The 27,031-nt window shown below is 36.8% G+C and overlaps 1 protein-coding gene across 6 annotated transcripts in view; it reads left to right on the top strand.

The window, feature by feature from the left end:
• The window catches only part of GOLGA4 (golgin A4), a 92,431-nt gene that overhangs the window by 7,178 nt on the left and 58,222 nt on the right, over nucleotides 1–27,031 (top strand). For 3 of the 6 annotated variants that reach the window (XM_079795094.1, XM_079795092.1, XM_079795093.1), the window contains exons 2-7: nucleotides 1,240–1,329; nucleotides 10,166–10,264; nucleotides 14,722–14,787; nucleotides 18,869–19,183; nucleotides 22,489–22,536; nucleotides 24,949–25,005. In XM_079795094.1, the coding sequence (XP_079651220.1) occupies nucleotides 1,240–1,329; nucleotides 10,166–10,264; nucleotides 14,722–14,787; nucleotides 18,869–19,183; nucleotides 22,489–22,536; nucleotides 24,949–25,005 (675 nt within the window). Of the gene's footprint in view, nucleotides 1–1,239; nucleotides 1,330–10,165; nucleotides 10,265–14,721; nucleotides 14,788–18,628; nucleotides 18,685–18,868; nucleotides 19,184–22,488; nucleotides 22,537–24,948; nucleotides 25,006–27,031 lie in introns of those variants that run through there. The other 3 variants (XM_079795095.1, XM_079795096.1, XM_079795097.1) reach the window with 2 other exon arrangements.

The raw sequence follows: 27,031 nt of genomic DNA, 5'->3' as shown, positions 1-27,031 counted from the left end.
ATTTTGTACTAGAGGCCCAATGCATGAAATTTGTGCAAGGGGCTCAGCCCCCACCGTGGCAGCAGCTGCCTCTGCCTCTCCCCGCCATGGTGGCTTCTTCTGGAAGGTTGTCTGGAAGGACGTATGGTCTAATTAGCATATTAAGCTTTTATTATAGATTAATTTGGAGTTGCAATAGTACCCTCTTGTGGACATTCTGAGCAGAGACATAGAAGCACGGAACAGACTGTGGAACCTCAGAAGGAAGGCAGGGGAGGGTGGGTAGGTGGGAAGAGATCAACCAAAGAACTTGTATGTGTATACAAGCACTTAGGGACACTGACAATAGGGTGGTGAAGGCCTGGGGTGGGGTGGCGGAGTAGAAGAGGTCAATTGGGGAAATAGAGGGCATGTAATCATTTCAACAATAATGATAAAAAAATAAAAAAATAACTTTTTAGTTAGTGAAAAAAAAAATAGACTGGCTTCTCACTATCAAGCTGTAGTGTGTAAGGTAGGCTCAAAGCAAGGCCCTTTACTAGAGAGATGCTTACCTGTGCATTTCATAGTATTGCGTATTAGATCTGGAAGGCACTTTAAAGATGGAATTGACAATCGCATTTTTTAAATGAACTTTTTTTTTTTTTTTAAAGAATAGTTTTATTGATTTTTAAAGAAAGAGAGGAAGGGAGAGGGAGAGAGTGAAATATGGGCTGCCTCCTGTATGCCCCCGACCCAGCACCGGCACCAGCACCGGCACCGGGGATGGAGCCCACAACAGGGCATGTACCCTGACTGGAGGTCTAACTGACAACCTTCTGGTTCACTGGACAACTGCCAACCAGCTGAGCCACATGGGCCAGGGCTAAATGAACTTTTTGTTTTGGAATAATTTTAACTTACAGGAAAGTTGCAAAGGTAATACAGAGAGTTTTCATATACTCCTCAACTGGTTTTAGTTTCCTCTAATACTACCATCTTATTTTACCATCACAACCTTATTTTACAGATGAAGACACAGCCCTCTAAAAGTTAATTTAGCTAACATCATAATTCTGGTTGCTAGCAGAGTCAGACCAAGGACCCAGTAGGTAGCCTGGGTTTCCTAGTTGATTATGTGTTAGTTATCCTTTCCTGTTTTCATGTATTTGCTCTTTTCCTTTTCCTGGGTTCTTTGATCATGGATTGAGAGAATGACTATTCAGCACATAGTGTACTAGTCAATGTCTTTCTAATTTGTGCAATAATTTTTAAATCTAGGCTTCCTCCAATTCTTCAACACCAACAGGAACCAGGAGCAGGACATCTTCATTTACAGAGCAATTTGATGAAGGTACACCCAATAGAGAGGTAAGTCTTAAGTTTCTTCTTTAATAAACCTCTCACAAGAAACTTATTAATTTAAAATGTAATGCTACTGTTGATAACAAAATGGAAAAGTATTTTGACAGGTCAATTTTTAATTCTGAGGCGTATTCTTTTTATTTTTTAAAAAACTTTTTTATTGATTTTTAGAGAGAGAGGAAGGGAGATGGATAGAGAGATAGAAACATTGATGAGAGAGGAAGTCACTGATTGGCTGCCTCCTGCATGGCCCCCACTGGAGATCAAGCCTGCAACTGGAGCATGTGCTCTGACCGGGAATCGAACCGGTGACCTCTTGGTTCCTGGGTCAATGCTCAACCACTGACCCACATCAGCTGGGTGGTATTGTATTCTTTTTTGCAAATAGTAGTTAGGTTTTTGTAAAGTGTGTTTTCTTTGAGAATCTTAATTGGAGAGTATAATATGCTCTACATTTAATATTTGAAGTTTTTAGAATAATTTGATAACAATTTGTTCAGTTGCATTATATGGGGAAGAGTCCTATAGTTTCAAGCTAGTGATTGGAAACTGTGAAGTAACTTTACTCATTCCATGTGACTTGCACCTGGCACCATATCTCAGCTTAGATTTTTTTCAACCTTTTAACTTTTTGTGAAGTTTGACACAAATAACAGAAAAGAAGGTAAATGATAAATGCACAAATCAATGAATTATTACAAAGTAAATCCCCATGTAACCACCCCTCAGGTCTAGAAAAGGACAGTATCAGCTAAAGTGCTGCCTCTCCTTTCCCCCAAAAGATTACTGACTTTTTGGTATTTTCTTCTTTCCTTCTCTTTATAGTACCACTGAAGTGGTACTATAGAGGAGGACACATAGCCCTCAAAAATATATGTATTTTTGTTTGTTTTTGTTTTTGTTGTTCATCCTTTCATGAGGATATTTTTTCCATTGCTTTTCAGAGAGAGTGGAAGGAAGGGAGGAAGGGGAGAGAGAAAGAGAGAGAAACATTGATGTGAGAGAGACACATTGATTGGTTGTCTCCCACATGTGCCCCTGGGAAGTCCCAAGATCAAGGTGTCAGCAGATTCTGTGGTGAAGGCCCTCTTTCTGGTTTGCAGACAGCTATCTTACATTATATCCTAGCATGACCTTTCCTTGGTGCATCTACCTAGGGAAAGGTGGAGGTGTGCGAGAATTGGGAGAGGGGCAGCTTTATGTCTCTTTCTTTCTTTTCTATTTTTTTAAAAATATATTTTATTGATTTTTTACAGAGAGGAAGGGAGAGGGATAGAGAGTCAGAAACATCGATGAGAGAGAAACATCCATCAGCTGCCTCCTGCACACCCCCTACTGGGGATGTGCCCGCAACCAAGGTACATGCCCTTGACCGGAATCGAACCTGGGACCCTTCAGTCCGCAGGCCGACGCTCTATCCACTGAGCCAAACCGGCTTCGGCTCTTTTCTATTTTTTTTTTAAATTGATTTCAGAGAGGAAGGGAGAGGGAGAGAGAGATAGAAATATCAATGATGAGAGAAAATCATTGATCAGGTGCCTCCTGCACTTCCCTTACTGGGGATCGAGCCTACAACCTGGGCATGTGTCCTTGACCAGAATCGAACTTGGGACCCTTCAGTCCGCAGGTGGACACTCCATCAACTGAGCCAAACTGGCGAGGGCATTTTTCTTTTTTTATAAGGGGCAAAAATTCCATCATGAGGACCCCATCCTCATGACTGCATCTATCCCTACCTCCCAAAGGCTCTACCATCACATTGAGGATTAGGGCTTCAACTATCGATTTTGTGGGGAATAAACATTCAGTCCATAGTGCTCACTTTGTTCTCTTGAATATCTTAGTTATTAGAGGTAGTACTGTACTGAGCATTTTACACACACATTTATAATGCTATTATTCTGTAGGATGGATTTCTAAGAATGGGATGGCTAATTTAAAAATTGGAAAGATATTTCTAAATTGTCTTGAAGGTTACTTTAAACAATTTTAAAACTTTTATTTAGTAATGTTGATAGCAAAATAAACACTTGATAGTATAGTTTTTGCATTAAAACTTAATGGCATATATACTGTGATACTATGTCCTTGGTGCATATATTGACATGATCTGACAAAGATGTATAAAAGTATAAAGTATGGCCCAGTCAGTGTGGCTCAGTGGTTGAGCATTACCCATGAACCAAGAGGTCACCAGATCGATTCCCAGTCAGGGCACATGTCCGGGTTGCAGGCTGGAATCCCAGTAGGGGGCATGCAGGAGGCAGCTGATTGATGTTTCTATCTCTCTATCCCACTCCCTTCCTCTCATTCTATATTAATAAAAACATATTTTTTAAAAGTATAAAGAATGTGCATACTTTTCTTTTGAGATCTCATTTTTTGTGCATTATTTGCAGTATTGCATTTCTTTAACGTTATGATTTTAAGTTTAATGGTATTGAACTTAGTTTAAGTTTATAGATGTAACCAATTTGAATGAAATTTGCAGTACCAATACTGTTTTTACAATCACTGTTAATGGTATCATTCTTATACCCAGGATATTGGTTGATACTATAGTATTTTATTGATTTACATACAGTACAGTTGAAACCCTGAAAATAACTTGATTACTATTTTAAAAAAGGATTTATCTAGAATGCTTTAAAATGTTTTAAGTGAATATATCTTTATAAAATAATCCTTTCTGAAAGGGATATTTGATCATTCTTTACAATAGGTTATGTTTTTGTTTGCTTTAAAGTTTAAAAAAAATTTATCTCTAATTTCTAAATTTTAATACTAAAAATTCTGTGCTTATAAAGTCTAACTCAAGAAATAGCATCTGGCCCAGCTCGCATGGCTCAATGGTTGAGTGTCAACTTGTGAACCAGGAGGTCGCACACAATTCGATTCCTGGTCAGGGCACATGCCTGGGTTGGGGGCTCCATCAAGGGGCGTTCAGAAGGCAGCCAATTGATGATGCTCTCTCATCATTGATGTTTCTATCTCTCTCTCCTTCTCCCTTCCTCTCTGAAATCAATAAAAATATATTTTAAAAATAAAAAGTGCTGATACTAGCGGCTATATATAACAGTGTTTGGAAGATAGAAACAGAACCTCCTCTTTAAGGCAGAGAGACATATATTTCCTGAGCTACTAAATTTTTTAGGGTCCCTTCCCTAATAGGAGACATTAATTCATAGGAGACACATTAATTCATTATATACAGTGGATCCTGGCAGATGACTTAGAACAGGCATTAGGACTTAATTTTCTCTTTGAACTCTGGTTAAGAAGGATGGAAGGTACTACCCAAAGCAATCTATAGATTCAGTGCACTCCCCATTAAAATACCAACGGCATATTTTGCAGACCTAGAACGAACTTTCCAAAAATTCATCTGGAATAAAAAAAGACCCCGAATAGCTGCAGCAATCCTGAGAAAGAAGAACAAAGTAGGTGGGATCTCAATACCAGATATCAAGCTGTATTACAAAGCCACTGTTCTCAAAACAGCCTGGTACAGGCACAAGAACAGACATATAGATCAATGAATAGAATAGAGAACTCAGAAATCGACCTAAGCCACTATGCTCAATTAATATTCGACAAAGGAGGCATGAACATACAATGGAATCAAGACAGTCTCTTCAATAAGTGGTGTTGGGAAAATTGGACAGACACATGCAAAAAAATGAAACTAGACCACCAACTTACACCATACACAAAAATAAACTCAAAATGGATAAAGGACTTAAACATAAGACAGGAAACCATAAAAATACTAGAGGAATCCACAGGCAGCAAAATCTCAGACATGCCGAAGCAGTTTCTTCACTGATACTGCTCCTAGGGCAATGGAAACTAAAGAGAAAATAAACAAATGGGACTACATAAAAAATAAAAAGCTTTTTCACAGCATAAGAAACCATAAACAAAACAAGAAAGCCCACTGCATGGGAGAACATATTTACCAATGTTATCACCGATAAGGGTTTAATCTCCAACATTTACAGGGAATTCATACAACTTAACAAAAGGAAGATAACCCAATTAAAAAAATGGGCAACGGACCTAAATAGATACTTTTCTAAAGATGACGGAAGGAAGGCCAAGAGCCATATGAAAACATGCTCAAAGTCACTAATCATCCGAGAGATGCAAATCAAAACTACAATGAGATACCATCTCACACCTGTCAGAATGGCTATCATCAACAAATCAACAAAGGAAAAGTGCTGGTGAGGATGCTTGTGCACTGCTGGTGGGAATGCAGCCACTGTGGAGAACAGTATGGAGTTTCCTCAAAAAACTAAAAATGGAACTCCCATTTGACCCAGTGATCCCACTTCTAGGAATATATCCCAAGAAACTAGAAACACCAATTAGAAAGGATATATGCACCCCTATGTTCATAGCAGCACAATTTACAATAGCTAAGATTTGGAAACAGCCTAAGTGCCCATCAGCAGATGAGTGGATTAAAAAACTGTGGTACATCTACACAATGGAATACTATGCTGTGATAAAAAAGGAGCTCTTACCATTTGCAACTGGAGAGCATTATGCTAAGTGAAATAAGCCAGTCAGAGAAAGATAAATATCACATGATCTCACTCATTTATGGAATATAATGAACAACATAAACTGATGAACAAAAACAGATCCAGAGACAGAGAAACATCAATCAGACCCATCAAACCTCAGAGGGAAGGTAGGGGAGGGTGGGTGTAAGGGGGAGAGATCAACCAAAGGACTTGTATGCATGCATATAAGCCTAACCAATAGACACAGACAACAGGGGGGTGAGGGCATGAAGGGGGGATAGGAGGGTAATGGGGGAATAAGGACACATATGTAACACTTTAATCAATAAATTAAAAAAAATACATTCCAAAAAAAGAAAAAGAAAAAAAAGAAGGATGGAAGGGTTCTATGCTGCCAGAGTTAGATTTAGGGCTACATGCTAGAGGCTAAAGTGGGGCTTCCAGCACTGGTGAAAGGAGGTTGAAAAAAGCTTTTGCTGACTGCTGCCTAGAGCTCTCTGTGGCCTCTTATAAGAAGCTTCTGTCCATAGGGAGGCCTCATGATTAAGAACTGGACCAAACCTCATAATGGTTTAGTGATTGCGTCTGTGATAACCTGAGTATTGTCATAGGTTAGGAAACCCAAAGTGGGACCTGGGGAATAAGATTGAGGAATAGGAAGGATGAGCACTGAAGGAAGGAGAAAAATAATACTTTCTCAAAATGAGCCTGTAAATGAAAATTCTAAAACAAATGCTAAAAAGACAGCCAATAAAAACAAGAATTGGGATATAAATTTACTCCAGGGGAAATTAAAATGATAGAGCAATTTGACCCTAGCTGGTTTAGCTCAGTGGATAGAGCGTTGGCCTGCGGACTGAAGAGTTCCAAGTTCGATTCTAGTCAAGGGCACATGCCTGGGTTTCGGGCTTGATCCCTAGTGGGGGGTGTGCAGGAGGCAACCAATCAATGATTCTCTCTCATCGTTGATGTTTCTATCTCTCCCTCTTCCTTCCTCTCTGAATTCAATAAAAATATATTTTAAAAAATAGAGCAATTTGGAAAAGACTTTAAAACAAGTATCTTTAATAAGATAGATGAATTAATACTTTTCTTAAGAACAGAAAATTGTGGGGGGAAAATAGAACTGGACTATGTAGATGTGAAAAAGAACTAAGTAGAAATGCTACTAATGAAAGAAAAATCATATAAAAATATAAGTAAAAATAAAACTCACACTAGTCCCAGTTCAAGAGAAAATTAGGGAATTCTAAAAGAATACCAAGTAGTCCCACTCAAAACACACAGAGATAGAGATTAAGAAAAAAAAATTTTTTTTTCTAAGAGCAAGAGACATGGAGGATAGATTAAAAGCTTTCAACACACATGTAATATGAGTTTTTAGGTAGCTTCATGAATGTTTAGGCACGTACAACTTCAGTCAGTAAGTTCAACTGATGGCCTCAGTGAGGAAGAGCCAAATTAAATTCTTAGCACAATTAGATCAGAATTTGAACAATTTGAAAGAGATTGAGTTGAGGTTGAATTTTATTGGGAGGAATATTTGAGAATTAATGCTAGTGGGACTTTCATGAACATAAGAAGCAATTGACAAGGACAAGTGGAGGGAGGTAGCTGTCAGTGGGAACTAATTTTAATGTAATTTGCTTTGTTATGGGGCCAGAATGTAAATTGTTGTTTGGCAGCACCTTTTGAATGTTTGTCAACATGTTTTTCTCTACTGGGTATTAATTAGCTTCTGTGTTTTTCTCTTAAAGTTTCAAATGTACTCTTAAATTTGCAATTTTAAGTTACTTCCTTGTGTGGGCAAGAGTGACTTCATTTCAAAAATTAATTTTGGAAGCTTAAAAAATTGAATTTGTATAGCCTTTAACTTAAAATAACATTCATTCAAAGCTTGCTGAGTTCCCAGGGCAGTAGACTTGCAGCAAGAGTAGAAACTTGGATTGATGATTCTCAAGAGCCAAACAGGCATAATAGTATATTTTAGTACTAATACTAAATTTTAGGATTTAGTATAAAGTTAGTTCTTGAATCCTACCCAAGGATACCAGTTAACATAAACACACAAATAATGACTTAAAAAACGTTTGCCTTATCTATTAGATGGCCTCTATTATAGGACCAGATGAAGAGTTGGTAAAGGCTATAGTTAGTACCCATAACTCTATAGTACTGAGATGAAAAGTGTAAGCTCTTAAGCTTTTGCAGATATTTATATTTTTCCTTTTGTATATTTTATTTTTTAAAGAATTTATCTTTATTGTTGAAAGTATTATAGATGTCTCCCTGTTTTCCCCCATTGACCCCCTCCATCCCGCTGTAGATATTTATTTTCTGATATAAGTTCTTTATTATATATCACATAATAGATAATATAACTCACATTAGCTGCTAAATTAATGTTTCAAAGGACTTTTTAAACTGTATTTTGAAATAATCATAGATTCACAGGAGGTTACAAAAATTTTTTTAGGTATGCCCTGTGTACCCTTCACCCAGTTTCTCCCAAAGGTAACACCTTGTAAAACTATGGTACACTGTGAAAACAAGGAAATTGACATTGGTAAATTATGTGACATCCACAGAGCTTATTCAGATTTCACCAGTTTTATATGTATCACTGGAGGCCTGGTGCATGGATTTGTGCATCGGTGGGGTCCCTCAGCCTGACATGCGTCTTCTTGCAATCTGGGACCCCTCAGGGAATGTCAGATTGCCGGTTTTGGCCTGACCCCCGCAGGCCAGGCTGAGGGACCCCACAGGTGCACAAATATGTGCACTGGGCCTCTAGTATGCATATAAGATCTTTGGTTAATCTCTTCCCACCCTCCCCCGCTTCCCTCTGAGATTCATCAGTCTGTTCCATGTTTCCATGCCTGTGCATTGAGCATCTGCCCCCTGGTGGTCAGTGCGCATCGTAGCTACTGGTCGAATGGTCGCTTAAGCTTTTCTATATATAGATTGCGTGTGTGTGTTTCTATGCAGTTTTATCATGTATATTTGTATAATCTCCATCATCAAGAAGTTCATTTTAATTATAATCTATTATACATTTAATTTATGATTATTAGTATTTTGGTGTGTATTGTACTGTTTCTGAAAGAAAACTGAAGCACAGAAGAGAATCAAAAGAACTAATATTATAGAATTTATCCTTAAAACTTATAAATTTCAGTTTCAAAATTTCTTCTGTGTGTATTAGAGAATACTTTTAATTGATTTTGGAGAGAGGGGGAGAGAGAGGTGGGAAGGGAGAGAGAGAAAAAGAGGAGGGAGAGAGGGGAGAGGGAGAAAGATGTCAATTTGTTGTTTCACTTATTTATGCGTTCATTGGTTGATTCTTATATGTGCCTCAGACAGAGAATTGAACCCACAACATTTGGTGTATCGGGATGATGCTCTAACCAACTGACCTACTTGGCCAAGACTTGGAGAAAACTTTTTGAATATAAGTACAGATAAATGATTATTTAAAGTGTTATATGTCTTGGCCCTGGCTGGGTAGCTCAGCTGGTTTGAACATTGTCTCAATATACCAAGATTGCAGTTTTGATCCTGGGTCAGGGCACATATAAGAATCAACCAGTATTAACCAATGAATGCATGGATGAGTAGAACAAGAAATCAGTGTTTCTCTCTCTCTCTCTCAAAAAAAAAAATCAAAGTTTTATGTGTCTTATCCTCCCATGCTCTGTTTTTTTTTTTTTTTTAAATATATTTTATTGATTTTTTACAGAGAGGAAGGGAGAGGGATAGAGAGTTAGAAACATCGATCAGCTGCCTCTTGCACACCCCCTACTGGGGATGTGCCCGCAACCAAGGTACATGCCCTTGACCGGAATCGAACCCGGGACCCTTCAGTCCACAAGCTGACGCTCTATCCACTGAGCCAAACCGGTTTCGGCCATGCTCTGTTTTTGAATGTATAAAAATGAATGGCACAGTATTTGTTTTATGCTAAAGCTTTGTGTTCTTTATCATGTATTGTTCTAATTGGTATAGACTCTTATACCAAATGACATGTTTTGTGCTGTGGTGCCTGTTGTATATATTATTTATATGCCAATAAGCAAATTGTTTAAAGTTGGGCTTTGAGATCCTAAATAGTTCAACTCCTCTCCATTCCTGACCTTTCCCAGCCACTTATTATTTTGGGGGTGGAACGACGGTGGTAGTCGTGGTGCTGCAAGGCCATTATAGCGTTGTGCATGCTGTGTGGTGAGAAAACTTTGCAACATGCCCTTATGATTTGTTTTTCATCATTTGTTTTATTTTTATACATCTGCTTGTTACACTGAATGAGACAGCTACTAGCCGGGATGATAGCAGAGCCTGCTTTTCTCTCTGAGTATACTATCTTTGCTTTGGATTCCTCCAAACAGCCTAAAACACAGACTGACAGTGTGGTGAGTCCTTCCACCGCTTTCTGCATTCCCTTTGTGGGGAAGCTAAGTAATTCGGTAATTCTAGAAGCAAATCTCATGTTGCTTGTCACTTACCATCTCTCAAAGCATCTTCAGTGCCCTGTTGCTAACCCTGCTTTAAAAAATAAGAGTAAATTGCTGAATTCTGATGGCTGGTGTGTTTTCTGGTAACTCTTTAACAGCAACAAAATAACACTTTTCATTAATGTAGTGAAGATTACCTTCATTTAATCTAAACTCTTTTAAGTTTTCTTCCTAGGGAATGTTTGTTCATTGACTAAAAAGGTATGCATTGTTAGAAAACTGTGGTGGAGGCCAAGAATATTTTGAAATGTGACTCACATTTTTAGGGGAAAAATGCATTTGTGTAAATCCATAATTAAATAACATTTAGTAGGTAAGTTGATTTTACGGTAACAAATAATTGCATCTTATTTTGGGAGAGGACAAGTTTTCTGTGTATTAAATATCTGAAAAGAAATAATGATCTCATTATTTTTCAACTGACTGAATTCATATAATTTTGAGTCTTGTATATAATTTTGGGAAAGTGGACTTGTTTCTTCAAGTATCTAATTTCTTAATTTAGCAAGTTAAAATTTAGAGGTGTTTGCTCAGTAAGGTAGCTTTTGGTGTTAAATTGGACATTGAACTAGGATTGATTTTTTTGTTTTTGTTTTTTAAACAATGAGAATTGGTTGAATTTATTAAGCTGGTGATGAAATTGGAACATTTCTGTACTAATCCCTGCAGCCAGGAAAGACTTGGTCTGCTAGCCACTAGCAATCCTAAACTACATTCTAACCTTGGTTTTAGAAAAGAAAGCAGCTTAGAGTTCTGGTGATGCCTTCACTTGGAACTTAGGGAAAGTGGTCTCCTTGGTTCTGGCTACAAGTAACACCTCACTATTTTCAAAACTGGTTTGAGAGGGACACAGGAATCCCAGTTAAAGATAAATTACCAACTTATTTAAAAACAAAATGATACTGTTTTACACTTCATGTAGTAGTAATAGAGACTTTTTTTAAAAAAGAAGAGCTTCTCCTAGGCCCACTTCCATCTATATATATAAAAGCCTAAGTGACTGAACAACTGAATGACCAAATGACCCGTTGACTGGTAGCTATGATGCACACTGACCACCAGGGGGCAGATGCTCAACGCAGGAGCTGCCCCCTGGTGGTCAGTGTGCTCCCACAGCCAACCTCCCACGGGCCCTCTCCCCGCAGGCCAACTACTTGCATCCCCGATTGCCCCATTTGCTGCCCAGGCCGAGGGACCCCACCTGTGCACGAATTCGTGCACTGGGCCTCTAGTAAGTACATAAAAGTAATTTGTATGGAGTCCTAGCCTATCATGAAAGAAATGCTAAAAAATTTTAAGTGAAGGCATTAGAAGTAGTTTAGACTAAAAGTCTTTAGAATATTATTTAAATTGAGTTTTATTCAGATAAAAACTTATTTTTCCCCACATAACAAAGGGAAACTATATCATAACCTAGGTTATCGAATTTAGTGAGGGCCTAATTCATTACATTAGGAGTTCACCAGCTGCTGACTTTTCCTTAATTTAGTTTTTTTAAAAAAATACATATCTTTACCTGTAAATCTAAAAATTATTGTATCCTTAGTGCTCAGCAACCAATAAATATTGAACAAAACATAATTGAACACAAATCTGGCAGGGAACCTGTGTGTGCTTTTAAATTAAATGCACTTTAGAAGAGTTTTCCTGTATCTAGGAATTGCCTCCAGGAGAAAGTATTGATGACTGTTGAGTATTGACTTGTATTGAGCTAGTTCTTTAGGCTTTTGTGTGGGAGAAAGCCTTCACAAGTCTTCTTTCACTGAAGGAAGTAATTGTATAGGATTTAACAAGCATTTACTGAGCCTGTACTACCAATCCTCAAGATGTTAACGGTCCTGGGACCAAGACGAAAATGCAAGGTTTTCTGCTCTCCAAGATTTTATAAGTTAATATGGAGATAAAAATATCAACATACTAGTACACTTACAACACACAGGAATTAAGGCTTAATAGAAGAAAATACAGATGTAGGGAATGTGTTAGTCCTTCAGGCAAATCATATGAAACTTTATTAAAAAAGGGCATTTGTTGGACAGAAATAGAGAAGGCATTACAGGTAGTGACAAAATCTCTAATTTTGCTTCTAGAGATTCCTAATTTAAATTTCAGGGAAACATAGGCCAATACTTCCCTTAGTTGTCTTCCTTATATTTAGATATATGGTATAACATATAAACTGAAATATTACACAGGGAGGAAAGGTTTTTAAATGTTATGCTGTGTTTGATAGGGTGATATTTCAAGCAATCGTAGAATAGCTTTTTTTTTTTTTGTATGGACTACAATCATGTGTCAAGTAATTTACCTAAAATAGAATATGGACTCTCTTGCCACTATTTCTTCTAACCTATATATGCAGTTCTTTTACTAGTCCAAGACATTTTCTTAAAGTTAGATAGGATAGAAAGTTTGGAAGAACTTAGTAATTAACTTTTATCTTCCTGTTCTCTGCCATTTCAAAGAATTAAAAGTTGTATACATGGCATATATTTGTATAACATCATAAGTAATGTTTTCTAGCCCTAAAAATATACTACAAACTATAAAATAAAAAAACATTTTATAGGGATCAACAAATCTCTCAGCCAATCAGTACAGTGAAAAGCAATAGTTAAGTTATGCAGAAAGGAAATGAAAGAACTCCATAAGAGTTCTTTCATTTCCTTTCTGTATAACTTTTGTATAACATCAGTGAAAGAAGACTTGTGAAGGCTTTCTCCCACACAAAAGCCTAAAACTCCATCTTATGGAGTTCTTTCATTTCCTTTCTGCATAACTTAACTATTGCTTTTCACTGTACTGATTGGCTGAGAGATTTGTTGATCCCTATAAAATGTTTTTTTATTTTATAGTTTGTAGTATATTTTTAGGGCTAGAAAACATTACTTATGATGTTATACAAATATATGCCATGTATACAACTTTTAATTCTTTGAAATGGCAGAGAACAGGAAGATAAAAGTTAATTACTAAGTTCTTCCAACCTTTCTCTCCTGTCTAACTTTAAGAAAATGTCTTGGACTAGTAAAATTTGATAACTTTTTACATTAGAGGGAGAAGGTATTTACATTTTTATTAGGGAAAAATTTAAACATATTACAAAAGTGGAAATAGTAGCAATAGTGGTATAAGAATTCTTTTCCTCCTATAGTGTCTATTATCAGTGTTAACAATTAACTCATGCCCATCTTATTAGGATCCCTTCCCACTTCCCTAACTATACCATTACCAGCCTCTCCATACATGCAGCTTATCCCCACCTCATCCCCACTGGATTATTTGAAGCAAATTTCAGAACTATTATTGCATCTAAATATTTTGGTATATATTTCTAAAAGATAAAGACAAAATATAGACCCACTATACATTCATCATACCTAAAAATTAACAATTTCTTAGTATCAAATACCTAATGAGAGCTCAAAAATTTGAGAACACTTTTGCAAAGCTGAGTGCCTTCACTTGTATTTTAGAATAAGTAAGATCAGATATTTGACCTTTTATTGGTCAGCTGTAGAATTGTAGGGGAAATGTGCTATTTAAAGACCAAGTTATTGAAACATACTGGTAGTGGCTAGTATTTGGTCAAATGCTTTTGTTGAAAGAATTGAAGTTATTTTATCACGAGCTACTTCTAAAGCTGTAATTTCAGTTAGCTACTTAGTGTATTATGAATGCAATATAGAATTTTGAATATAAAAGAATATCATCCATTATCATAGAACCTAGGCCACTATGATGTAATCAGCAGAATGTTGCTTAATTTGGAGCATTTGTCATATGAACAGGATAAAATTAAAACATTCACATGTGGAATAAGATTATTTGTAATTATAAGTTTTTCTGAAAATTGTCACAACAATGTCATTTATACTGTTGGCTTCAAATGAATGAGGCATTTGTATTTCTTGTTACCAAGATAATTTTCAGAGCTTAGCCCAAATAACTTTAATTTGAATATTCTTTTATTGTAGGGAACTATTGATATTATTTCTTTTTCTGGATAGATTTCTGTTTGAATGAGTTTAGCTAATTGAAACCCTTATGTTAATTTTGTTGTGGGGGAAAAACTGGGGACATTATAATGGGAAAGATATGCGATTAGCTTGAAATAAGTTTTGCTACATACTAATCTTTGCTATTTAGTTATTTATATTGCAGCAAAATGAATTTTCTAAAATACTTACCATACTAGTTTTGCCTTGCATGAAGACATTCTAATAAATGAAGAATTACTAATTTTGTTTGATAAATGTACCTAATAGGGCTTGGTACTTGGCCTTTGTTCCTAACAGTTTTAAAACTTTAGTCTTTTTTTCCTTTTCTTTACAATGTTTCTTTGTTCTTTTTAGAATATATCTCTCCAAGCCACAAAATCTCCGGACAGTATTAATGGAAGTGAACTGGTGACTCCTCAGGTGTGTTATTCATTTTATTTAAAAAAATGGCAAGTCCTTTCAGAGTGTTGGTCAATCTATTTTAGTAGCATTTGACTTTACATTGGAACAGTGATGTCCAAACATTTGATACAACATGTGTGGTAAATCCAGGTTTGTTGATGGTTTCTTGGGAAAAAATGTGATTTTTATATATACACCAGTCATATAAGATTCTGTTATTACTCATTTAAAAAATTAATTGTGGTAAAGAGTAAACGTTTTGAAAATAGGAATCTGACTTTATAGTTGTAAAGAAAATAGAGGAAGTCATATTGAAAGATAGGTCACGTTACATAATTTGAAAGGGGATTATGAAAAATGAAATTTATTTTAAAGTTTGCTCTTAAATGTGCTAATGCAGAGAATTTAGGTTATCTTTGATACTCAAAAGTTATTTGGAGATTGGGGCTAAGTGACATTCTTTTGACTCCTTCCAAAAAAAGAAAGAAAAAATTCATGAAAAACATAATAATGATGGCAGTATCTGAAATGAACATTTGTTTAGTACTTTGGCTTTAGTGATGATTATTATCATTGACCTGGCTATTCTCAGGAGTCTCTTTTGTAGGGAAATAACATTTCTAATTTTGTGAATCTGGAGCATGAATGTATACAATTTATGACCTAAGTGATTTATTAACTAAATTATGTAGACTAAACATTCTAAAGTATTGTCTAGCAAATGTATAAATTACAGCTCCCCAAACTCCATGAAAAGGTCACCTGTGGCCGAAACCGGTTTGGCTCAGTGGATAGAGCGTTGGTCTGTGGACTGAAGGGTCCCACGTTTGATTCCGGTCAAGGGCATGTACATTGGTTGTGGGCACATCCCCGGTAGGGGGTGTGCAGGAGGCAGCTGTTCGATGTTTCTCTCTCATCGATGTTTCTAGCTTTCTATCCATCTCCCTTCCTCTCTGTAAAAAAAATCAATAAAATATATTAGAAAAAAAAAAAAAAAGGTCACTTGTGAGCTGAGATCCTTTGGAGAGGCTGATAAGGTTCTGGCCATAATCTGAGTCCCTGGGCCTGTGGACTCTGGCCTTGAGCAGCATCCCCACTAAATCCCAAGTCTTCTACAAATACATCATTTTCTTTAGGTGCCATGAGGTAAGGGTAAAAATTGAGAGGCACGAATCTACATATTTCAGGTGTATAATATGGTACTGGACAGATCCAAAGATCTTTAAGGAATATTATTAAAGAATATTTTTTGGAATACTTTTTTCCTTCTCTTAAATAGAATAGTCTAAAAAGACTAAATACAGTTACAAATGCAAAAAGTAAAATGAAAGATAACCATTTGGGAGAGACGTAAGTTTTAATTAAGTTAAATAATGAACATGGGTGATATTCAGAAAGTAAGGCTCACTAAAGGCTTTGAACTTTCTTTAAAAAAACAACAACAAATATTTCCCTAAAAAAAATAAGATAGCATTACTGAGTATTTACTCTGTCAGGCATTATTAACATATATATATATATATATATATATATATATATATATATATATATATATATGTATATATATACACACACACACACGTATACACATACACACACACACATATACACACATACACACACACACACACACACACACATGATCTCATTTAATTCTCATAACAAGGAGATGTTTTCACTTAAAGTCTATTTACCTTTAAACAGATTTCTGACAAATTGGGTATTGGTTGTTAGCAAATTAGGAACAGTGTATGTGGATGAAGGGGGTAGAATGCTTATTGTGGTTGGGCATCTTGACTGCAGCAGGAAATCAGAATTTATACCAAGCTAGAAGAGATGGTAAAAACAAGCCCAGGAGTTCATAAGGCATAGCTGTCTATGACCCTCTTAATACTGGGTAGGACATCTTGTGTAAATTAATAATTTTGGCACACAATATAATAATTGTGGCATGGACATCGTTTTAAAGGTTTACTCATTGTCCTTATTTAAGAAGGCAGAAAAGTGTGTATTTTAGAAAAATTTCTATTAAATACCATTAAATTTTAAATTGTTTAATGCAGTTTATAATACTCAGCTAAAGAAATTGATTCTTCATTTATCTCCAAAAGAGAACGCGGAGAGCTGACCTTTTACTTCAAACAGACTTACAAAACTCAGATCTTTGAAAATAATTAGTACATGCCACCACACAATAGAGAAAAATACATTTTTATAAAACCATAGGTAATATGTGAGCATTTATCTGAGAAGCTATAAAATGGTTTTATTGAACCATAGTGTTAGTATTTTAGCAGTTTAGGAGGAATCTAGTCCAATAAAGGAATCTCTATTCCGATCTTCTTCAAAAGAGTCTTTGGTACGAACGTCTTCCAGAGAATCCCTGGATTTAGCATTACTCACTTATTATATAGATGAGATATCAGGCATGAAATTTTGAATTATTTTCCCAACGACCAGTGGCTAGTTACTGATAATACTATGGAATTATCATCGCTAGACACAAAACATCACTCTAGCTATATATTTTTTTTACCATGTATTGCCTCATTTGAATTTGTATGCTATTAAAACAGAATGAGAACTGAATTGATTACATTCAGTAGAGCAAAATACAGGGATTTAAATGTCAGTTTTTATGTTACTTTTTTTAATTATTAGGAAAATTCTTTTGATAACCATGTATGAATTTTTAAATATAAAATAAATTACAGTATTAAAGTTGCATTTTAAATTATTTGTTGCTGTTTTTTGAATACTGCCCTTTTATTTTTCAATAGTTAATTACAAAAATTTTCAAACATATATGAGTTGGAAGAACTTTAAAGTGAACAGCTATATACCCTCCACCTAGATTTTTTTTATTTTTTTGTTTTGTTCCTCCACCTAGATTTTATCATTGATACTTCACTGTACTTATTTTATCACAAACCTATCTATGTATACTTGCCTCTATCTGTCTCTCAATATTTACTTTTTGTTTTTTGTTTTTAAGAGGTGGGGTGCTTTTTATTTATTTGTAGTTGGTATATATTTCAGGTGTATAATATGGTGATTCAACATTTATATACTTTATAATGTGATCACCACACTAAGTCTAATAATCATCTGTCACAATGCAAACTTATTACAATATTATTATTTTTTAAATTTATTTTTAGTAAGAGAAAATGACCAAATGTAATACATACATGTGTATGAGAACCCACATACATGAGAGAGCCCAAGACCTCTCATGCAGGTTCAGAGATAGAAAGGAAACATGGGCATATAAGACATCCTGAGCTAGGAATGAGGTAGGGGGCCATGGGGGGCTTCACAGGGTCATTGCAGGATGAGAAGAAGAGAAAATGCTTGGTAAACAGGAGTTTGTCCTGCCCTATGGATAGGTCAAAAGAGGTTATCTGCTAGTCTTTTATGGGCAAGACCCCTAATTCAAGTTCTAGGTAGTTAAGGGAGAGGTAGAATTTTCTCTTGGGCCTGCTGTTAAACTTGCCTTTACCTCAAAACAGTCGGCATACCACAGAGGCACAGAGGCATATCTTGGGGTGACTCATTCTGAATCCCCATAGTTCCCTCTTCTGAAACTTCCCTGGAGTTGGGTTGGTAAATTGTTATATATCTCGTTCAACCAGTCTCAGTCTTGAGAAAAATTCAGTTAAACTGTTGTGTACAATATTATTGACTATATTCCCCTTCACCTTTTTCACCCATATTCCCACCCCCTCCCTTCTTGCAACTCTCATACTGGTGACAGTGTAACGGGCAGATTTGTAGGTAAGAGATTTGAGACAAGAGAACAGAAGGCTTCCTTCTTTTTTACAGATGTGCAGACTGAAAGGAAGTGACTTAGTGAAGGTCATTCCACTGCTCGGTGACAGACCTGGGACCTACACCCCAGTCCTCTGATTCCAGGTCCAGCACTTTTTCAGAAATAACCAGGTGTCTCTTATTTTTCAGAAAACAATGTATTATGTTAAATGTCAGGGATATTAATTGAATATGTTAGAGCTTTTAATAGGTTATTGCTGGTGATAGGGAATAATAGAAGTCTAAATGTGTATTTTTAACCCACATATTCTGTGGTTTTTGGTTACAGTCAGGTGACACACAGACTTTTGCACAGAAACTCCAGCTCCGGGTGCCTTCCATGGAGTCTTTGTTTCGAAGTCCAATAAAGGAATCTCTATTCCGATCTTCTTCAAAAGAGTCTTTGGTACGAACGTCTTCCAGAGAATCCCTGAATCGACTTGACCTGGACCTCTCTGCTGCCACCTTTGATCCACCCTCTGATATGGAGAGCGAGGCTGAAGATTCGCTAGGGAACTTCGACAGCCTCAACAAAGAACAGTTGATTCAGTGGTTGCGAAGAATGGAACGAAGGTTGAATAGCTACAAAGGGAAATATTCTGAGGTAGGAGCATGCCTTTTCTGCCTACAGGAAAATTTCTTCCCCTTGTTCTCTAATTCATGTTATTGTGTGGCTTTTATACCTGTGGTTGGCAAAACTCAGTTCCTTAGATATGCTGGCTACTAATGCTGGTTAATCTCTGGCAGTATCTAGTTAAAGACTTTCAGTGTTTCAGGTCTTTTGTGGCAAGACTTTTAGTAAAGTTTTGGAGCTTATTGTCTGTAGCCTTCTAGTTCTCACATTCTGCCTTTCTGCTTGGACGCCCAGTGCAGAGTTCATCATCTTTCCTCCTCACATCCTCTCCCTTGTTCATCTAAGTGCTGTGGCTGCAACATGACCTCTTCTGCTAACCAGATTTTCATTATTATAGACCCCAATTATGTTTTAAGTAGTTTGATTTTCTGACACATTTGTTTCACTCTCATTGTATCTACATTTAAATTTTGCCTCAAATGAATCTTTTAACTTCTATCCCCCTGAGGATGACACTCTTTGGTCTAAGTGAGGAAGTAGTGTTGCCCATCTCTCTTTTCAGTATCTTTCCTTCTGGTTGAATTGTATTAGTTCTCCCCATCTTGTGCAGTTGAAACAGTGTTTCCTAAGGAAAAACCTTTCTACAGCAAGTTGCCTATGGCTTATTATATTTTTTTACAATGCCTAACAGTTTATTGTCTTAGCAGTTTGTAAATCAGCATTGTAGTTAATTTTAACTAATCCTAATATATAAAAACCCTGGGTCGTAACGTCTGGTAATGACTGAGGCTCAACCAACCAGAAGTCAGTCCTGCAGTCTGCTTCCACTGCAGGCGCGGTGCCCCAAAACTGACTGCTGAGGGCGCTGCGAATCAGGGCCAGAGAGAGGCCTGAAGAGAGAAGCAGGGACAGCTTTTGATCAGGACTTGCCTCTCTCTTTCTCTCCCAGTCTGGCCAGCAGCTGCACCTCCATTTCTCTCTAGGCCTCCACCAGGGCTGCTGATCAGCCCCACCTTTCTGATCAGGCCCCATTGATAGACCCAGAGACACTGACTGGCATAGAAACCGACCAATCAGAACCAAATCTGGGTGAAGTGTGAGGAGCCAATGGCTGCCTAGGAGGCGGAGCTTTTGACACTGACTGGCATAGAAACTGACCAATCAGAACCAAATTGGCTGGCAGAGGAGGGCAGTTGGAGGCGAGATCAAGCCGGCAGGGGAGGGCAGTTAGGGGCAATCAGGCAGGCAGAGGCAGTTAGGGGCAGGCAGGCAGGCAGAGGGGGTAGGAGTAATCAGGCAGGCAAGCAGAGGCAGTTAGGGGTGATCAGGTAGGCAGGCAGGTGAGTGGTTAGGAGCCAGCGGTCCCAGATTGTGAGAGGGATGTCCTCCAAGGGGTCCCCAATTGGAGAGGTTGCAGGCTGGGCTGAGGGAACCCCCCCCCCCCCCTCTGTGCACGAATTTCGTGCTCCGGGCCACTAGTGAATAATAAAATTCAAAGTTAGTATGTAAAGTTAGCCATAACTTCTATTTCCAATTATGGCTACAATATGGGTAGTTTTACCCTGCAGCCAAAAAGAACAAAAACCCCTAGGTGAAATATATAAAGTATTTTTAAAAAACTATACAATACTGGCAAACTAGGAAGGAATTATAAGGCTAAAAGCTATAGGCTGGCTGGAACCCAGAGATATAAACAGGGCACGAAAGCCATGTATCTCAGGAGGCACTTATGAAATCAGGCAACTTTTTCCTTTAAAACTTATTTTTTATTTCTATCAAACTTAATAATGGTCTTGATTTTTGTTTGTTTAAATTTATATTATTTCCACTAGCTTATTTATGGCTTTTAAGTTTGAAGCTGGGGCAACAGTAAATTAATATTTAAGTGTGTAAGACACTATGCATTTTATATTTATGGTGCCATTTAATTTTGCATCATCTCTGTGAAGTAGGTATCAATTAACTCTCGTTTGTAGAATAGGGGTTAGAGACTCATAGAGACTTAATCATAGAGATTAAGTAACTTGCTTAAGGTCACATAGGTAGCAGTTGACAGAGTCCTATTTGATTATATGTCTTTCTGGTTGTTCTGATATTTGTGCTACCTCAGAGTTATACAGCTCATTAGGGAAAAGAGCCCATAGACTTTGTCTTTACCTTTCCTCCCCTATCTGGTCTTAAGGTAACAAGAAAGGGAGGGTCCTAGTCTTAGATAGAATTTTGTGTGTTCTTTTGTATTCATAACCTCTGTTGCCGATGCTATCTGCCTCTTCACTCAGTATTTCTGTAGAGGCATTTAGGGGCACAGAGCAGCCTTCCAAGGAAAATGGCAAGGCTCAGAATAGGGGAGTTCTTTCTCATAAAGCTGCAGCCTATCTCTTCACAGGCCACTAGCACTTCTAAAGTAAGATCTAAATTGAGGCCATGTGCTTAGCTTTCAGATGAGTAGTGCTATATAATTTATAGTGAGCATGTCAAACTTAACCCTTTGCACTCGCTTGCTTTTTTCTCGATTCCTTTATTCTAATGCTAACCGTGTCGAGTCACACTCGACATCCGACTGCAAAAGGTTAAAGGCTAACAGGCCAAATAAACGAGGCATGCAGCCTGTGGGCTGTGAGTTTGACATGCTTTGTTTACAGGTTTAAAAGATTTGTTAATATATAATTTCACCAAGTTGTGCTAGAATGTTTAAATATCATAGTTCGATTACGTGGTTAAACATTTCTTTAGGAACCAGTTTTCAACGGTTGGTTATGAGTTCTTTCCATCAGATTTTTACACAGCCATGGTCACAGGTCCTATAACCAAAAGGAACTTTTAGAGATCCATGGTCAAGCAAAAAATCACCTGGAGAGCTTGTTAAAACACACATTCCTGTGTTTCTCTGCTCTTCCTCCCCCAATTCCCATTCAGTTAGTTTGGGGTAGGGCCCAATAATTTCAGTTTTTAGCAAGCTCCCAGGAGATGCTGTTGCTGATGGTACTGGTCTATGACTATTGTTTGAGCTGTCTTCAGCCTTTAGGCAAGTAGGCTCTAATTCCCACCGATGTATTAGGTCCTGATATTTAAAGAAGTATGTGTCTAAGGTAAAATCAAAAGGAGATTTATTATCTTTATAGAGTTGAGTTCTCCTTTTATTTTTTAGAACTATATTTCCTATGTTATTTAGTTTGGCTATCTACGCATCTAACTAGGTTGAATTGTTATGTAAAAGAATTATTATGATTTATTTATTTTTGACTTTTGTAACAAGATGCTTTAGTGGAGTTTAGAATAATTAATTGCATTTATTTAGGAATGACATGTTATTGATGACTTTTTCTTTATTTTAGCTTGTAACAGCTTATCAGACTGTTCAGAGAGAGAAGAAAAAGCTACAAGTAAGTGATTTGTTGGCTATGATATCGATTCATACATAATGTTAAAATTAGAAAGGATCTCATAGTAAAATAGCTCAATCCTCAATTGTAATAATCATATGATTAAAGTATTTAATCTGCTTTACTATTATTGGAGATTTGATAAAGAGAAAGAGGGAGGAATCCCAGAGATCTTACATGGTAGGGATGGGTGTCTTCCAGTTTCTGATCCCTAAAGTGCTTCAGAGGTTTCGCTTTATGGCATGTTTTGCTCTTTTAGACATGTTTCCTAGTGTCTTAGTTTGCAGGTTGCATCATTTTTAATTTTTGTTTTAGATACGTTTTTATTGATTTTAGAGTAAGAAGAAAAGAGAGGGGGAGAGAGAAACAGATTGGCTGCCTCCTTCATGCCCCCCTACTAGGAATCATGTGCCTTGACTGGGAATTGAACTGTGATCTCCTAGTTCATAGATTGACACTCAACCACTGAGTCACACCAGCTGGGGGGGAGTGGTTCTGATTTAATTCATTGTATTATTAATATTACATACATTCGTTCTCAAAAGGTCATCTTATTCTCAAATTCTGTGAGTTCCTTGCTTGTGTTTCTATGAATTGTCTATAGATTTTTATTTTTAGGTGTATGTATTTCTACCACTAAGTGGCGGTAGAGAATTGTGGTTGCATAGTCTCAAATATAAAGAGTGTTAGAGATAAAACGCAGTAACTTTTGCCTTTTTTCTACATCTCTATACATGCCCGTATTGGCATTCCTAGAAACCTCTTTATTAAATTGACAAACATCCTTTCAGTACACCCAATGAAATGAAAATTATAAGTACTGCCAACACTATTATCAGTACTGTTCATACTACCTAACATTTATTTAGCTCTTACTGGGTGCCAGGCATTATGGTGTATTTAGTCCTTAAACCTCTCCTGTGAGGAAATTGAGGAATAACGACTTGTTTATTGTTGCACAACTTGTAAGAAATAGGGAGGAGAGCTGGGATCCCTTCCTGGTTGTTAGATGGCAGAGCGGGTGCTTGTAAATAACACACTGCAATTTTTCATCTCTCTCAGCACTGCATTTAAAAATTTTATATTATACCAAATAAAACCTGTGTTTATGGCTTTATGGGAAAAAGCCTTTGGTTTTTGTTTTATTCACTTACCAGGCCCCACAAATACAACCCAGTCATACTCTTCTGGACCATAAAGCAAACCATTTGCCTACCTGTATCTCTGTTTTTTATTGTTATTAATCTACACAGATCAGTGAAGCTCCAAATTACCCTATTTCTTTACCTCTCTATATATTGTGCAAGAATATACAGTTACTTTGTTTCCATAGATCATAACTTTTCAGGTTTAATTTTCAATTTAGTGAAAAGCTCCTGTCTCCTGTCCTCTCCCTTTCCCCCCTTGCAGGAAAGGATGAATCACTTCATCTTTCATTATTACTCTTTTAGCTTCTTGAGTTTTAGATATGATTACTAATTTAGCAATCTGTAGTTCTCTTTGTGGTTTTCTCCTGGACTTTTCTTTTTTAATGTTTTTAAAATTGATTTTTAGAGAGAGGGGAAGTGAGAGGAGTAGATGGATGGAAACATAGATGAGAGAGAAACATCATTGATCAGCTGCCTCCTGCATGCCCTCTACTAGGGATCGAGTCTGCAACCTAGGCATGTGCCATGACTGGGAATTGAACTGGTTACCTCTTGGTTCATGCATCAATGCTCAACTGCTGAGCCACACTGGCTAGGCTTTTCTTTTTTCTTTTTTAATACGGTTTTTAAATTACAAAAAACCCCTTTTAAACAGATTGGTAATTGACCAATTGTTGTACCACTATAGGGTACAATGAAATAAATTAAATTGCATTTGGAATTTGATTTAACTTAAACAACTTTTTTTATTTTTAAAATTAACATATAGTAGAATTGACTTTTGTGGTTTGCATGTGATTTGTGTAATCACTACCATAGCCAGATGCAGAACAGTTCTGTCGCATCATGATTTAACTTTTTAACAGATTTTCAACATGGTTACATCCTTAAGATTTTCAGTCCTGTTCTCCATTCTCAGGTTATTTTTGGATAAACAGTTGTAATATTGTAAAAATAATTATTTGCCTTGACCGGTTTGGCTCAGTGGATAGAGCATCGCCCTGCGGACTCAAGGGTCCCAGGTTCGATTCTGGTCAAAGCCATGTACCTTTGTTTGAGGGCACATCCCCAGTAGTGGGTGTGCAGGAGGCAGCTGATAGATATTTCTCTCTCATCTATGTTTCTAACTCTCTATCCCTCTCCCTTCCTCTCTGTAAAAAATCAATAAAATATATATAAAAAATAATTCTTTTGTACTTGCTTTGTATTACTATGTCATGCAGTTGTTTGACCCAACTTTATTTTTTTTTATTTTTAATTAAAGGGTATATTAAGTCAGAGCCAGGATAAAGCACTTCGGAGAATTTCTGAATTAAGAGAGGTAAGTTGTAGTGATTAGTACTTTGAGAATAGTAATTAAATCTCTTGTTTTTATCAGAACTATTGTACATGCTGGGATAGTTTCATATGTACTTCAGTAGCTATAGCAATAACTAACCAACCCAAGCTACAAAACCAGGGGCCAGTTCTTACAGTTTTTATTTGCATGGTTTTCCTCAGCTATATAGGGTATCCCCCCAAAATGTATACACACTTTGAATTATTACACTGAGTGACCAGATTATTATGATCTCTGAACGCATAATAATCTGGCCACTCAGTGTATGTATGTATGTATGTGTATATATATATATATATATATATATATATATATATGCACTGTTTATGAAAATATATTTCATTTTCAAAATTGGGCTATCAGCTGTTAAAGTGTGTATACATTTTTTGTTACAGCCTGTATATTGTTGGTGGAATTGGTGAAATAGGAGTCTTAGCAATAGAATATCATTTACCTGCATGAATAGTCAGTGGCAACTTTCAAGGCTAAACTGTCCCTTCTATTAGGTGTTTTTGGCTTCTTTTTGTTTTTCCTGGCCACTCAGTGTATGTATGTATGTATGTATGTGTATAACCAACAGTCTTTTTGATAAAATAAAATAAACATTTTGTTTATTGTAATTTTGGGGGATAATTTTTACAGTGCCATATTAGAATTCAGGCAAATATTTATTATTTGAAATAATGCTTTACTAATTTCTGCTTCTGTCCTGTCTTGAAAAGGATGGACAATAATGGCTTATATTGGTTGGAGAATAGCATTCTGTATCTCTGCTACATCACTTAAGAACATTTTAAAATCTTTTAATTATAAAATAAAACAGATATAGAAAATCATGCTAAAAATATATATAGCTTACGTGTACAGTATATGGTGAACACTATTATAATCACCAGCAAGGTCAAGAAATAGAATGTTGCCAGTTACTTCAAAACACCTCACTGTTTCCTAACCCAATCACAGTTTCCTTTCTTTCTTCAAAAGTAACTATTATCCTGTCTTTTATTGTACTTTGTTGTGTCTCTTTGTTTTATCACCATGTGTCTCTCAGACACTATAGTCTTGTCCAGGTAAAAATATTACATATATATATTTTAATCTTCAACTGATGAGTGAGGATATGTTTTCCATTGATTTTTACAGAGAGTGGAAGGGAGGGGGAGAGACAAAGAAAGAGAGAGAGAGAGAGAGAGAGAGAGAGAGAGAGAAACATCTATGTGAGAGAGAGATATTGATTGGTTGCCTCCCATACATGCCCTGACAGGGGCCCGGGGATTGAGACTGCAACTGAGGTAAATGCCCTTGACTGAAACTGAATCTGAGATCCTTCAGTTTGAGGGCCAACACTTTAACCACTGAGCGAAACCGGCTAGGGCCAGGCCATATTTTTGATATATTTTTAAAGTCTCTAAATGTACACATTCCTGCATCCCTTTGTTTTTTTTATTGTTCATCTATTGAAGAATCTGCTGATAAATTAGAACATCCAGAACTACTCATTTGTCTTACTCTAATGTTATAAACCAACAGTCTTGGAATAGCAATACTAATATACCAAAATGAATTATGATTACTGAAATTAGTTAAATACATTTTTATATGCTATTCCCATTCCACCATTTAAAAAACTTTTTCCATATCTATCTATATTGTTAGATCATAAGCCATTATGTATATATTCTTTCCTTATTAACCCTTGTGGTATCTATACTAATAAAAGCCTTGGGGGTGATCAGGTCAGCAGGGGAGGACAGTTGGGGGCAATCAGGCTGGCAAGGGAGCAGTTAGGGGGCAATCAGGCTGGTAGGCAGAAGCGGTTAGAGGCAATCAGGCAGGCAGGCAGGTGAGTGGTTAGGAGCCAGCGGTTCCGGATTGTGAGAGGGATGTCCGACTGCCAGTTTAGACCCAATCCTATAGGGATCGGGCCTAAATCGGCAGTCGGACATCCACCAAGGGGTCCCAGATTGGAGAGGGTGCAGACCTGGCTGAGGGACACCCCTCCCCGTGC

This window comes from Cnephaeus nilssonii, assembly GCF_951640355.1.
Source record: "Cnephaeus nilssonii genome assembly, chromosome: 17".
In the NCBI taxonomy this organism is placed as follows: domain Eukaryota; kingdom Metazoa; phylum Chordata; class Mammalia; order Chiroptera; family Vespertilionidae; genus Cnephaeus; species Cnephaeus nilssonii.
Note: the sequence above shows the minus strand (reverse complement) of the source record. Positions and strands in the feature narration are given on the sequence as shown.